Source organism: Chiloscyllium punctatum, chromosome 6 (genome assembly GCF_047496795.1).
Source record: "Chiloscyllium punctatum isolate Juve2018m chromosome 6, sChiPun1.3, whole genome shotgun sequence".
NCBI lineage: Eukaryota > Metazoa > Chordata > Chondrichthyes > Orectolobiformes > Hemiscylliidae > Chiloscyllium > Chiloscyllium punctatum.
Window position 1 is genome coordinate 4261988 of NC_092744.1, and position 15091 is coordinate 4277078.

General features: G+C 43.8%; 1 protein-coding gene across 3 annotated transcripts in view; it reads left to right on the top strand.

Annotated features, from left to right (window-relative positions):
* Positions 1-2759: 2759 nt before the first annotated feature.
* The window catches only part of LOC140478673 (transmembrane protein 255B), a 74213-nt gene continuing 61881 nt past the window's right edge, over positions 2760-15091 (top strand). For 2 of the 3 annotated variants that reach the window (XM_072571918.1, XM_072571919.1), the window contains exons 1-2: positions 2760-2875; positions 7015-7157. In XM_072571918.1, coding sequence (XP_072428019.1) covers positions 2842-2875; positions 7015-7157 — 177 coding nt within the window. In that variant the 5' untranslated portion in view covers positions 2760-2841. Of the gene's footprint in view, positions 2876-3461; positions 3647-7014; positions 7158-15091 lie in introns of those variants that run through there. The other variant, XM_072571921.1, reaches the window with a different exon arrangement.

Below are 15091 nucleotides of genomic sequence, written 5' to 3' on the forward strand. Positions count from 1 at the left end.
TAATAGCTGACTCCATACATGGAAAAAGGTTCTCACTGTCAACCCTATCTAACCCCCTAATCATCTTGTAATCTGAGGTAACTCTCTTCGCTGTCCACTACACCTCCAATTTTGGTGTCATCTGGAAATTTACGAACTGTACGTCTTATGCTCGCATCCAAATCATTTACGTAAATGACAAAAAATAGAGGGCCCAGCACTGATCCTTGTGGCACTCCACTGGTCACAGGCCTCCAGTCTGAAAAACAACCCTCCACCACCACCCTCTGTCTTCTACCTTTGAGCCAGCTCTGTATCCAAATGGCTAGTTCTCCCTGTATTCCATGAGATCTAGCCTTGCTCATCAGTCTCCCATGGGGAAACTTGTCGAACGCTTTACTGCAGTCCATATAGATCACATCTACCGCTCTGCCCTCATCAATCCTCTTTGTTACTTCCCCAAAAAAACTCAACCACGTTCGTGAGACATGATTTCCCACGTACAAAGCCATGTTGACTATCCCTAATCAGTCCTTGCCTTTCCAAATACATGTATATCCTGTCCCTCAGGATTCCCCCTAACAACTTCCCCACCACCATCAGGCTCACTGGTCTATAGGTCCCTGGCTTGTCCTTACCACCCTTCTTAAACAGTGGGACCACGTTTGCCAACCTCCAGTCTTCCAGCACCTCACCTGTGACTATCGATGAAGCAAATATCTCAGCAAGAGGCCCAGCAATCACTTCTCTAGCTTCCCACAGAGTTCTCGGGTACACCTGATCAGGTCCTGGGGATTTATCCACCTTTACCCATTTCAAGACATCCAGCACTCCCTCCTCTGTAATATGGACATTTTGCAAGATGTCACCATCTATTTTCCTACAGTCTATATCTTCCATATCCTTTCCCACAGTAAATACTGATGTAAAATACTCATTTAGTATCTCCCCCATTTTCTGCAGCTCCACAAAAAGGCTGCCTTGCTGATCAATACTCTCTTTTATTCATTCATGAGATGAAGGTGTCACTAGCTAGAATAGCATTTATTGCTCATCCCTAATTGCCCAGAGGGCAGTTAAAAATCAATCACATTGCTGTGGGTCAGGCCGCACCAGGTAAGGATGGCAGTTTCCTTCCCTAAAGGGACATTCCTCTCCAACAGCCCCATTCAGTCCCCCTCCTCCAATACCTTCCTCCGCCTCTCTGAACTGGTCCTCACCCTCAACAATTTTTCTTTAACTCCTCCCATTTCCTCTAAATCCAGGAGGTGGCCATGGGCACCTGGATGAGCCCCAGCTACGCCTGACACTTTGTTGGCTTCATCTAAGAGTCCCTCTTCAGTAGCTACACAGGCAGTGTGCCCCAACTCCTCCACCATTATATCAATGACTACATTGGCGCAGTGGGGAGACCAAACATAAACTTAGGGAATGTTTTGCCGAGCATCTCAGCTGGGCACGCAGGGGCTGGCCAGATCACCCAGTCACCGCCCATTTCAATTCCCCTTCCCAGTCCCTTTCTGACATGACCATCCTTGCCATCCTCCATTGCCAAACCAAACCACAGTTTAAATTGGACAAACAACACCTTGTCTACCGCCTGGGCAGTCCACAGCCCAGAGGACTCAACATTCAGTTCTCCTATTTCAAATAACCTCCCTCCCCATCCCCCGATTCCCAACGCAGCCCTTCCCCCTGCCCTTCCACTGCTCCCTGCCACCAACGGATTCATTTCTCCCATTGACCAACCAGGTTGTACCCTCTACCTGTCTTCACCTATCCCCGCCTCACCACCCTGCCCTGCCATCCCCTTTATCTGCAGTTCATCTTACATCCACCCCAGTCCAAAAGAAGGATTACACCCGAAACATCGACTTCTCCACCTCCTGACACTGCCTGCCTTGCTGTGTTCCCCCAGCCTCCTGATACTGCCTGCCTTGCTGTGTCCCTCTCCCTCCTGATGCTGCCTGCCTTGCTGTGTCCCTCTCCCTCCTGATGCTGCCTGCCTTGCTGTGTCCCTCTCCCTCCTGATGCTGCCTGCCTTGCTGTGTCCCTCTCCCTCTTGACGCTGCCTGCCTTGCTGTGTCCCTCTCCCTCCTGATGCTGCCTGCCTTGCAGCGTTTGCTTTCCCTCCTGATGCTGCCTGCCTTGCTGTGTCCCTCTCCCTCCTGATGCTGCCTGCCTTGCTGTGTCCCCCTCCCTCCTGATGCTGCCTGCCTTGCAGCGTTCGCTTTCCCTCCTGATGCTGCCTGCCTTGCTGTGTCCCTCTGCCTCCTGATGCTGCCTGCCTTGCTGTGTCCCCCTCCCTCCTGATGCTGCCTGCCTTGCTGTGTCCCCCTCCCTCCTGATGCTGCCTGCCTTGCTGTGTCCCCCTCCCTCCTGATGCTGTCTGCCTTGCTGTATCCTCCTAGCCTCCTGCCTGTCTACTTTGGATTCCAGCATCTGCAGTTTATTTTTAATCTCTAATCATCTGTGGAGAGAGAATTTCAGATCCAGTGGCCCTTCCTCAGAACGGCTTGTTTCTGTATTGGGGAGGGGCAGGGGAGGCTGGAGAATGCAACTCGGGGGTGACGACTCTGGATGAGACGTGTTGTGCTTTTCTAGCACCACTCTCTGGACTCTAATCTCCACCATCTGCGGTCCTCACTTTCTCCTCTGGGTGAGACCTCGCGTGTCCAGGGGGCCGGAAGCGGAGGTCCCTGTAAGCCCTGGGGGGGGGGGGGGGGGGGGTGCTCTGGGTGAGTGCAGGAGGGTGTGGAGGGTTGTCGGTTGTGGTCTGTCCTCAGTCCAGAACCAGCTCCTTCCTGGACTCCAGCGTCCTATCCTGCTGCATTCAGTTGAGGAGGAGACAGACAGAGAGAGATGCAACAAACTCAACTCCGATTTCACCTCCTCGGTGAGTTGATGACTTTGTTCATGGCAATTATGGAACCGTTTATTTAAATTATAAACTGGATAGTTATTCTATCAGGTGAACGGTGACATGAAGTGGTAACAGCAAATTTACTGCAGATACTGGAGTCTGTGCTCAAAAATACTTACTTCCAGCATATTTGTTTTGTTCTCAGACATTAAATGGTCCCCTCGACCCGTTCATTCACTGAAACAAGCAGCAACACTTTCAGTCCCGCAGCCTCCACTCAAAGCGACTCACATTTCCCTCATCGGCTTTTCTTTCGCCTCAGAAACCAAAATAAAAACACAAATTCCAGGCAAATTAAAGACAATCTTCTGCATGTCATTCGATGCCTTTACTCTGAAATACCATTCCATGTAATTTGCAGATTTCAGATCTGCACAAAATATTCCTGGCCACATTAGTTGGAGTTTGCTTTGAAGCAGAGCCCTCTCTGTAAAATCCCCAGGATCAAGGATTTGTTTTTTTTTACAAATAAAAAAATCTGCTACAAACGACAGGTTTTGGAAAAGAGTGAACTTTGAAAAAACAAACGTCTCTCCGTTTTTAACACGTGTGGCTGGAACCTCGCTGAACGAATTTTTGCGAATGTGAATATTTTCCTTCAACCCGCCGGGTTCAAATTTTAAAATATCAAGAAGACAGTCTGTCCTTTTGGTCAAAACACTGGCCGAATTTATGGGCTCGTTTTGGAAAGATCGGATAAACCTGAAATAGACAAGAAAAATATTGATGAATCTCTCAAAAAATGTACGTTAGTCTGATGTGCGTCTTCCTGGGTTTTTCTGTTCAATTTTAAACATTTTCTTTATGCATGCCATTGTTCCATTTTTTAAATGTATATTTTACATGAAATGACTGTGACCTCAAAACTGAGCAACCAAAAGTGATATTTGTTAAAAGTCTTGTAGTGAAATGGCCTTAGTTGTGAAACATTAATTATGTTTCTCTGTCTCCTCTAATGTCTGTTCAGTAACTTTTTATGCCATTGCATTGCAGGGTTTTTAGCGTAGGTTTGCCTTTCTACTTTAAGAAGGGGGTGTACATGTGTTAGTAGCAGTTTAGGGAAGGTTTAGTGATACCTGCAATAGTGTTGGTGGAGGGTTTATCTTATGAAGAAAGATTGGACAGACTGGAACAAAAACAGAAGTTGCTGGAAAAAGCACAGCAGGTCTAGCAGCATTTGTGAGAGAAATCAGAGATTTTTCCTCCGAAGAACAGCTCTGAGGAAGGGTCACCGGAGCAGGTCAGTTAACTCTGATTTCTCTCCACAGATGCTGCCAGACTTGCTGAGCTTTTCCAGCAATTTCTATTTTTGTTTCTGATTTATAGCATCTGCAGTTCAACCGGTTTTTATTTGTACACACTGAGCCCGTATTGTTTGGAGTTTCAAAGATTAGGAGGTGATGTTATTGAGACATATAAAATCCTGGGAGGATTTGACAAGGCAGCTGTTGAAACAATGGATTTACTTTGTGTAAAATACTGGAAGTGGGGATACAGTTTAGAAATAAGGGGTCTTCCATTTCAGGCAAAGGGCTTTTTTCACTCAGTAGGTCACTTCCCAGAGACTGTTTTGGCAGGAATGTACCACATTCAGATTGACCATGATTTTATTGACCAGACTCAAGGGGTTGAAAAGCTCATTCTGCTCCGAACCCATTTATTTATTCCCCAAATTTAATTTGTTGTTAGATTCTTAAAATATAGAATTTTTTTTGCTACGTTTAAAGGTTTAAATATTTCTGCAACCAAAACATTTACAGAAATATAAGAGCAAGAAAATGCATTTTCTCAGAATATTTCTGTGAGTGATACACTTTGGCAATGCCCATTTAGGAGGGACAGTATATCCCAGAGATTTGGTTTGGTGTTATATCAACATGTGATTGTAGCAGTACACTGCTTGCAGTAAAAAAAAGAGTAAAAAGCAGTTTTCCATTGCAAAATCTCAGGTCCTCCATATTCTGTTGGGCTTTTTGGAATAATTTCCTTCTGTTTGCATGTTACGCTTCTGTTAGGAAAGCCCAAGATCCCTGAAGCTAGTTCTCATTTTGCCTTGTTCCCTTTAAAGAAATCTGTAGGTACTTCCACAGGTAGTTCTATTCTCATACCCTTTTAACATTGTACCATGCGGTTTTTATATCACCTCCTCCCCATTCTTCCTACTAAAATGATTCACTTCATACTTCTGTGTTCAATCTTATCTGCCATGTGTGCACCCATTTCATCCTGAAGTCTGCCATTGTCTTCCTCACACTTTACGTTTCTGAGTTTCATTGTCATCTGCAAACTTTGAAATTATTCTGTCTGCACAGAGGTCCTGTCCATTAATAGAAATCAAAAGATCAGAGATGTTAATATCACCCCCGAGAAACACTGCTAAATATTTCTTTCTGGTCAGAATAGCAGTCTGTCCCATAGCTACTTTCATGAATCCTGTGATTTTCAATGTATTTAACTAGAGGTTGGAATGAGAAAACAGCTGGACTTTAATGCTGCTGGTGAGAGGTGCCCTCACTGTCACTGGGACCAGCTTGTAATATTTGTGAAAGGATCAGTCTAACTTGTACAGCACAGATTCTGAATAGCTTCGTCAGGATATAGCAGCCTTAAAGGGTCTGCAGGAGATTATTGGATAATTGATGAGATTTGTTATATGGAGCTAAGTGGGAAGCTCGGACTGCTGTTTCTGTTTCCGTGTGTTCATGTAGTTCACTTGGGCTGCTCTGAACTAGCCCCCATTTTGTTCACTCACCCCCAGAACCACTCGACATGGCTCCAACATGATTTACATTAGTATCATTGCTGAGGGGATATACAGTCAGAATTTGTCCTACAGAGTGTAACAAGCATCAGCAGCTTATGCCAATTATGGCAACAAAAAACAATTTTTGCTGAAAATGTAAGATTATAAGAAGTAGGAACAGGAGTGGGCAATTAAACTCCTTGATGAGGGGCTTTTGCCTGAAACGTCGATTTCGAAGCTACTTGGATGCTGCCTGAACTGCTGTGCTCTTCCAGCACTACTATTCCAGAATTAAACTCCTTGAGTCAACTCTGCCATTTAATAGAATTGTGGCTGACTTCATCTCGGCCTTAACTCCTCTTTCCAGCCAGCTGTCTGTAACTACTTAACCCGTTGAAAATTAAAAATGTAATTTATGTAAGTAAAATTTATTCATTCCATCCTGTATACGTTGGGCTAACAACTTGAATTTTGTCTCCTTTGAAACAGTCACAGGAGAGTTACTGAACATCCCATATGATCTTTATGCAGTATCATTTAGATTAGGAATAGTTATAGTGTTGTTTATAGTAATGATTATAATAATTAGTTATGGTAATCAAAAGGCCAGAATTAATTCTTTCGAGTATGCGTACACACTTATATTTAATTAAATAATTGGAATAAACAGTTAGTATTGTTCATGGTGATGATGGAATTACTAGATTGTTGCGAAAAATGATCAGGCTCGTGGGGTGGCACGGTGGCTCAGTGGTTAGCACTGCTGCCTCACAGAACTAGGGTCCCAGGTTCGATTCCATCCTCAGGTAACTGTCTGTGTTGAGTTTGCACATTCTTCCCGTGTCTGTGTGGGTTTTCTCCAGGTGCGCTGGTTTCCTCCCACAGTCCAAAGATGTGCAGGTTAGGTGAATTGGCCATGCTGAATTGCCCATAGTCCGAGGTGCATTAGACCGGGGTGAGTTACCCTTCAGAGGGTTGATGTGGACTGGTTGGGCTGAATGGCCTGTTTCCGCACTGTAGGTAATCTAATCTTAATGCCCTTTAAGGAACAAAATCTGTTGCTCATACCCAGTCTTTTCTAAATGTAATTGGTTCCAGATCCACAGATTTTCATTTCCTTCAGGTATATACACAATGGTGGTTGAAATTGAAGGTATGTGTTGTAAATAATTTTGAATTAAAGTCAGTAGAATTAATGATGATTCTCTCTGGAATGTACAAGTATCAAAATGTTTCACAACCTTTTATGTAACTAGGATTTAATTGGACAGCAGACATTGCGAGGTTGATTTTGTAAATGTAATCTGTCATTAAAAAGAAAACTAATATATTGTTTAGGATTAAAGTGACTGGGAATTTCCTTTTTCAGAGTTACTGATGAAAAGAAAAAAAAGGGCAGTATGGCTTTCAAGCATTCTGCTTCTCCTCTCACTTGTAATTACTGCCGTTGGTATTTTCACTGAAACAAGGACAGAGAATATCAGCATCATCGGCTATGCATCTGGAATAATTGTAAGTCAAAATGAGAAATTCCCGTGAATGAGAATATGTAATATTCCCCAACTCCATGTAAATACCCAAAGCCACTTACACTCACTTAAAGAACATTGGTGATGACACTGTTTTATGCATTTAGATTAATTGCACTGCTTCTGTATCCCCACACTTCCTCATTCCTCAGTTCCAAGTTCTGCTGTCAGTTGGGAAGATAGTGAGATCCAGTGGAAATGATGATCCCCCCTGTTACCAAAGATCAAGCAAGATATAGCAACTAATATGTAGGAGATGGGGTTGGCTATGAAGTTTATATACCTCTCCTTTTCATTCCATACATGTTGTCAACAGGGAAACCCCTCAAAGTTAGTTAAGACTTTGTATTAAAGTTTTATTTCAATTTGGTTCCAGAATTACAGCAAAAAGGAAATCCAGATTCACATGTGTTTTGGATAATGATTTCTGAATACTTCCCTTTTAGATATAGCTGTATACATTCATTTATATAATTTATTGCCTGGCTGGAATTAACTGTGGTTGCCATCATAGGCTTTAAGATGTGACTCTGTCGAGTAGTTTGAAATATTCTCTGAATTTAAATGCAATGAGCTTAGTTGCATGTTATATCCATTCTACTTATAGAATCATAAAGATGTACAGCACAAAAGCAGACTCTTTGGTCCAACTTGTCCTTGCTGACCAGATATCCTAAATTGATCTAGTCCCGTTCGCCAGCACCTGGCCCATATCCCTGTAAATGCTTCCTATTCATATACCCATCCAAATGCCTTTTAAATGCTGAAATTGTGCCAGCCTCCACCACTTCCTCTGGCAGCTCATTCCATACATGCACCATCGTGTATGTGAAAAAAATTGCCCCTTAGGTCTCTTTTAAATTTTTCTCCTTTCACCCTAAACCTATGCCCTCTAGTTCTAGACTCCCCCATGCCAGAGAAAATACTATATCTATTTAGCCTATCCATACCCCTCATAATTTTATAAAGGGCACCCCTCAGCCTCTGACGCTTTACAAATGTGCATGCCGTGCACCGTCTGAGCTATTTAGATGGTCTCTACAATTCTGTTATTCATCACACTCAACTTTTTATTCCTGATGAAGGGCTTTTGTCCGAAACGTCGATTTCGCTGCTCGTTGGATGCTGTCTGAACTGCTGTGCTCTTCCAGCACCACTAATCCAGTGTTTGTCTGCTGCATGCCAATTTAATTAGGTCAAATTTCTCTTCAATCCTACAAACTGAAGTTGCTGACAGAAAGTCAAAAGAATTGATATTTCATTAATTTTGTAAGGCAACGTGGCATTTACTGCAAACTTGTAAACTACTCAGGTATTTTTTCTTGGCAGTAATTCAGTCCTAGTGGTGATCCCAGATTAACGCTAATGTTCTAGAGTCACAGGTTCGAATCCCACAATGACAAGATGGTGGAATTTGAATTTAATAAACTTTGGAGTTTAAAAAAAAGTTAGTCTAATAGCACCCATGTAACCATTGTCGATTGTTGTAAAGACCCATCGGGTTCACTAATATCCCTCAGAAAAGAAAATCTGCCATCCTTGTGTGGTCTGGCCTACATATGACATATTTCCAGAAGGCCTTTGACAATGTGCCACACAGGTGGTTGCTCAGTAATATAAGAGCACATGGTGTTAGGGGTGAGTTATTGGTTGACTGGCAGAAAACAGAGAGTAGGGATTAAGGGTCTTTTTCAGGGTTGCATTGGGTGATTAGTGGAGTTCTGCAGTGTTCAGTGTTGGGACCATGTTATACATTAACAATCTGGATGAAGGAGCTGTGGGCATTGTGGCTAAATTTGCAGATGACACAAAGATAGGTAAAGGGATAGGTAGTGTTGAGGAGATAAGAAGGCTGCAGAAGGTCTTGGATAGGCGAGGACAGTGTGCAAAGAAGTGGCAGATGGAATACAATGTGGGAAAAGTGTGAGATTCTGCACTTTGGTCGGAAGAATAGAGGCAGAGACTGTTTTCAAAATAGAGAAAAGCCTTTGGAAATCTGAAGTGCAAAGAGACTTGGGAAACCCAGTTCAAGAGTTTCTTGAGGTTAACATGCAGGTTCAGTTCGCAGTCAGGAAGGCAAATGCAAGAACAGAGATGTATTGCTGGGGCTGTCTAAGGCTCTGGTCTGACCGGACCACATTTGCAGTATTGAGAGCAGTTTTGGGCCCTCTATCAAAGGAAAGATATGTTGGTGTTGGAGGGGGGTCCAGAGGAGGTTTACAAGAATGATCCAGAGGATGAAGGCCTTGTCATATGAGGAGGGGTTGAGGATTCTGGGTCTGAACTTGATGACGTTTAGAAGAATGAGGGGGATCAGATTGAAACTGACAGAATACTGAGAGAGCACAGATGCTGTGCTCTTCCAGCACCACTAATCCAGAATCTGGTTTCCAGCATCTGCAGTCATTGTTTTTACCTAGAATACTGAGAGGCCTGGATGGGTGGATTTTCTCTGATGAAGAAGCTGCGCTCTGAAAGCTTATGACTTTTGAATAAACCTGTTGGACTATAACCTGGTGTCGTGTGACTTATGGCTTTGTCCACCCAAATCCAACACCGGCACTGAATGTGGAGAAGATGTTTCCATGAGTAGGAGAGACTAGGACCTGAGGGCACAGCCTCAGAGTGAAGGGAAGACCCTTTAGAACTGAGATGAGGAGGAATCTCTTCAGCCAGATGGTAGGTAATCTGTGGAACTCATTGCTGCAGAGGGCTGTGGGGGCAAAGTCATTAAGTTCATTTAAGACAGAGACAGATAGTTCTCTGATTAGTTAAAGGTTATGGGAGAAGGCAGGAGAATGGGGTTGAGAAACGTATCAGCCATGATTCAAGTGGTGGATCAGACTGAATGAGAAGAACAGCCTGATTCTGCTCCAATATCTTATGGTGGTTGACTCCTACCTGCCCTCTGAAATGGCCAAGCAGACCACTCCTATCAAGGGCAATTAGGGATTGACAGTAATTGCTGAACTGGCTAGAGATTCCTATCTCCCATGAATGAACTTTTAAAAGAGGTGAAATGCACGAGATTAACACTGTGAGCACCGTGAAGTAATGGGGTGATCCTTCAGACTCACTGGGCTGGTTTATATCAGACATCAGATTCCTTGAGCCCCAACAAATGAGTTGGGGGGGGGGGGATGGTGAGGAGGAGCGTGCCGAGGGGAAAGCTGTCTGCCCTGAAGCCAGTCAAATTGGGATTTCCCAAGACCAGGAAACCCATGAGGCCACCAGCAGGTCACCACCACATTGGAACAGCTGTTGGATCAGGATGTGGCTCAATGGTTGGGGTTTCGGGTGTTTTGGAGTAAAGACAGTTTGAGTTATAGAAGGTGAAACAGACCCAGTAAGCATCGCTCGTACACTTTACTGCTTCTGCCCTGGAGGAGCAGCAGAATGGAAAGTGTAGCTGGTCAGAGTTGGAGTGGTGAATCGAAGAGAAGTTCTCCCTGTGGAGTGGGTGGACTGTTAGGGGAAGATGGGTAGAGCCCAAGGGGCCACATGAAGGAGGGAAACTCACCTCCTCTGGCTGACAGACCTCGTGGGGAAACTGACTGGACTGGCCCTTGGGCTCAGTTTGTCCAAATCATTTGAAAGTGGAAAGTATTTTTTCAGGAATAGACTAAACCATTCAGTTAAGACACTGGCAGCTTTTACCTTTTTGTTTGAGAGTACATGTTTGATTGTCAGTGCTACCTGGTTTTAATCAATACATTTCCTTTGTTTCAGTCAATTTCCAGAAGGTATGGCTCCAATATGGAAGGGTAGGCAGAGGACTGCACAGGGCTATGAATTTAGGCCCTGTTTTGAAAGCGGTCTACGTTACATTTTAGGTGCAAAAGCACAATTGTTTATTTTCAATATTTGAAAGCACATCGAAGTCTGTATATTACTGTGGAACTCACTGGATATCTTTGCTAATATTCACTGTTTAATGAATCTGTTTTGCAGTTTATAACCTAAGGCACCTCAAGGAGATTACACAGGAGCTAACTATATATCCTGTGAGCCTGATATAATAACAAGCAATGAATGTTTTTATTTGACCTATGGGTTCTCTACATGGGGAGTGAAATTGATAGTTAAAACCACATGTTGCTTCATTGGTAGCAAGAACTATGTTACTCATTTTGGCACTGATTCCAAGGACAGCATTTGAGAGAGATGCCTTGAAAACATAAGACTCACATTACTTTTCCAGGCACGCTGACAATATTTAGAAATCAAGAAGTTATTTTGACTGATGTTTTCTGTGGAGTCCAATGTATTCAACCATTTTTCTTCAGTTCAGGGCAAATGCTGGGCGATCAAAGATGAATATTATCTTTGGATCAAATGCAGTTTGCTGCTGTGCAGTTAAACCATTTAGAGTCTAGTCACGGAGTCATAGAGATGTACAGCACGGAAACAGACACTTCTGTCCAACTCGTCCATGCCGACCAGATATCCTAACCTAATCTAGAGTCATTTGCCAGCACTTGGCCCATATCCCTCTAAACCCTTCCTATTCATGTACCCATCCAGAAGCCTTTTAAGTGGTGTAATTGTATCTATCTCCACTAATTCCTCTGGCAGCTCATTCCATAGATGTACCATCCTCTGCGTGAAAATGTTGCCCCTTAGGTCTCTTTTATATCTTTCCCCTCTCACCCTAAACCTATGGCTTCTAATTGTGGACTCCCCAACCCCAGGGAAAAGACTTTGCCTATTTACCCTATCCATGCCCCTCATGATTTTATAAACTTCTATAAGGTCACCCCTCAGCCTCCAATGCTCCAGGGAAAACAGCCCCAGCCTATGCAACCTCTGCTTATAGCTCAAATCCTCCAAGCTGAAAAATGTGTTGCTGGAAAAGCGCAGCAGGTCAGGCAGCATCCAAGGAGCAGGAGAATCGACGTTTCGGGCATATGCCCGAAACGTCGATTCTCCTGCTCCTTGGATGCTGCCTGACCTGCTGCGCTTTTCCAGCAACACATTTTTCAGCTCTGATCTCCAGTATCTGCAGTCCTCACTTTCTCCTCAAATCCTCCAACCCTGGCAACATCCTTGTAAATCTTTTCTGAACCCTTTCAAGTTTCACAACATCTTTCCGATAGGAAGGAGACCAGAATTGCATGCAATATTCCAAAAGTGGCCTAACCAAGTGTCCTGTACAGCCACAAAATGACCTCCCAACTCCTATCGTCAGTGCTATGACCAATAAAGGAAAGCATACCAAACACCTTCACTATCCTATCTAACTGTGAATCCACTTTCAAGGAGCTATGAATCTGCACTCCAAGGTCTCTTTGTTCAGCAACACTCCCTACGACCTTACCATTAAGTATATAAGTCCTGCTAAGACTTGCTTTTCCAAAATGCAGCACCTCTTAATTAAACTCCATCTGCCACTCATCAGCCCATTGGCCCATCTGATCAAGATCCTGTTGTACTCTTCTTTGCTGTCCATTACACCTCCAATTTTGGTGTCATCTGCAAACTTGCTAAGTACACCTCCTATGTTCACATCCCAATCATTTATATAAATGATGAAAAGTAGAGGGCCCAACATCGATCCTTGTGGCACACCACTGGTCATAGGCCTCCATTTTGAAAAACAACCCTCCACCACCACCCTCTGTCTTCTACCTTTGAGCCAGTTCTGTATCCAAGTGGCTAGTTCTCCCTGTATTCCATGAGATCTATCCTTGCTAACCAGTCTCCCATGGGGAACCTTGTTTAATGCCTTACTGAAGTCCGTATAGATCACATCCACTGCTCTACCCTCTTTGTTACTTCTTCAAAAAAACTCTGTAAAGTTCGTGAGACATGACTTCCCACATACAAAGCCATGCTGACTAACCCTAATCAGTCCTTGCCTTTCCAAATACGTGTAAATCCTGTCCCTTAGGATTAGATTGAAAGAAACAAAAAATGGCCCTTAGTAGAGTGATATGCTGTTGTCAGATGTGGGAGTTTAGGGAGAGTTTACGTGTTACTGGGGATTATATCTGCAATAAATGCCGCTAGTTGCGAATCCTATCAGATCGAATGGATCCGTTAGAGGCAATGCGGAACTTACAAGAGCAAGGAGGTGTGATGGATGGCAGTTATAGGAAGGGAGAAAAGTTGCAGATAAAGTCACAGAGATAGGTTAACTCCAGGAAAGGTAACAGAGATAGGCAGGTATTGCAAGAGCTTAGATCAGAGTGGTGCTAAAAAAGCACAGCAGGTCAGGCAGCATCCGAGGAGTAGAAAAATCCACCCTAGAGGCTTCCTGCCTCTTCCTGATGAAGGGCTTTTTCCTGAAATGTCGATTTTCCTGCTCCTCAGATGCTGCATGACGTGCTGTGCTTTTCCAGCACCACTCTGATCTAAACTCTGGTTTCCAGCATCTGCAGTCCTCACTTTTGCCTAGGTAGTGCAAGAGTCTTCTGTGGCTATCCCCATTTCAAATAAAAATGCTGTTTTGGAAAATGTAGGAGGTGATGGATTCTCAGGGGAATGTAGCATGGCCAGCCAAGTTTCTGGTATCGAGACTGCTGTAATGTGATGATGGGTATGTTGTGTTCCAAGAGATCGATTGTGTTAGGGAACTCTCTAGTCAGAAGTACAGACAGACATTTCTGTGGCCAGCAGAGAAAAATCAGAATGGTGTGTTGCTTCCCTAGTGACAGGATCAAGGATGTCTCAGAGAGGGTGCAGAATGTTCTCACAGGGGAGAGGGGCCAGCAGGAGGTCATTGTCCACATTGGAACCAACGATATAGGAAGGGCAAAGGTTGGGATTCTGAAGGGAGAATATAGAATTAGGCAGAAATTTAAAAAGGATATTCCCAATGGTATCAATATCTGGATTACTCCCAGTGCTACGAGCTAGTGAGGGTAGGAATAGGAGGATAGAGCAGATGAATGCATGGCTGAGGAGCTGGTGTATGGGAGAAGGATTCACATTTTTGGATAATTGAAATTTTGGATCATTGGAATCTCTTTTGGGGTAGAAATGACCTGTACAAGAAGGACGGATTGCACCTAAATTGGAAGGGGACTAATATACTGGCAGGGAAATTTGCTACAGCTGCTTGTGAGGATTTAAACTAGTAAGGTGGGCGGGTGGTTGGGGGTGGGACCCAGGGAGATGGTGAGTAAAGAGACTGAGTCGGTCTCAGTCTTGGTCTCAATCTGAGACTGGTATAGTTGAGAAAAGAAGCGAGTCAAACAGTCTGGGCAAGCAGGGATAAGGCAGGAACAAGGTAGGACTGATAAATGCAGTTTAATTTATGTCAGTGCAAGAGGCCTAACAGGGAAAGCAGATGCACTCAGGGGATGGTTAGGAACATGGATATCACAGCAATTACAGAAACATGACTCAGGGATGGGCAGGACTGGTACCTTAATGTTCCAGGATACAAATGCTACAGCAAGGATAGAAAGGGAGGCAAGAGAGGAAGGGGAGTGGCATTCTTGATAAGGGATAGCATTACCGCTGTGCTGAGGGAGGATATTCCCAGAAATACATCCAGGGAAGTTATTTGGGTTGAACTGAGAAATAGGAAAGGATGATCATCTTATTGGGATTGTATTATAGACCCCCCCAATAGTCAGAGGGAAATTGGGAAACAAACTTGTAAGATCTCAGTTATCTGTAAGAATAATAGGGAGGTTATGGTAGGGGATTTTTAACTTTCCAAACATAGACTGCTAGAGTGTTAAGGGTTTAGATGGAGAGGAATTTGTTAAGTGTGTTCAAGACAATTTTCTGATTCAGTATGTGGGTGTACCTACTAGAGAAGGTGCAAATCTTGACCTACTCTTGGGAAATAAGGCAGGGCAGGTGACTGAGGTGTCAGTGGGGGAGCACTTTGGGGCCAGCAACCATAATTCTATTAGTTTTAAAATAGTGATGGAAAAGGATAGACCAGATCTAAAAGTTGAAGTT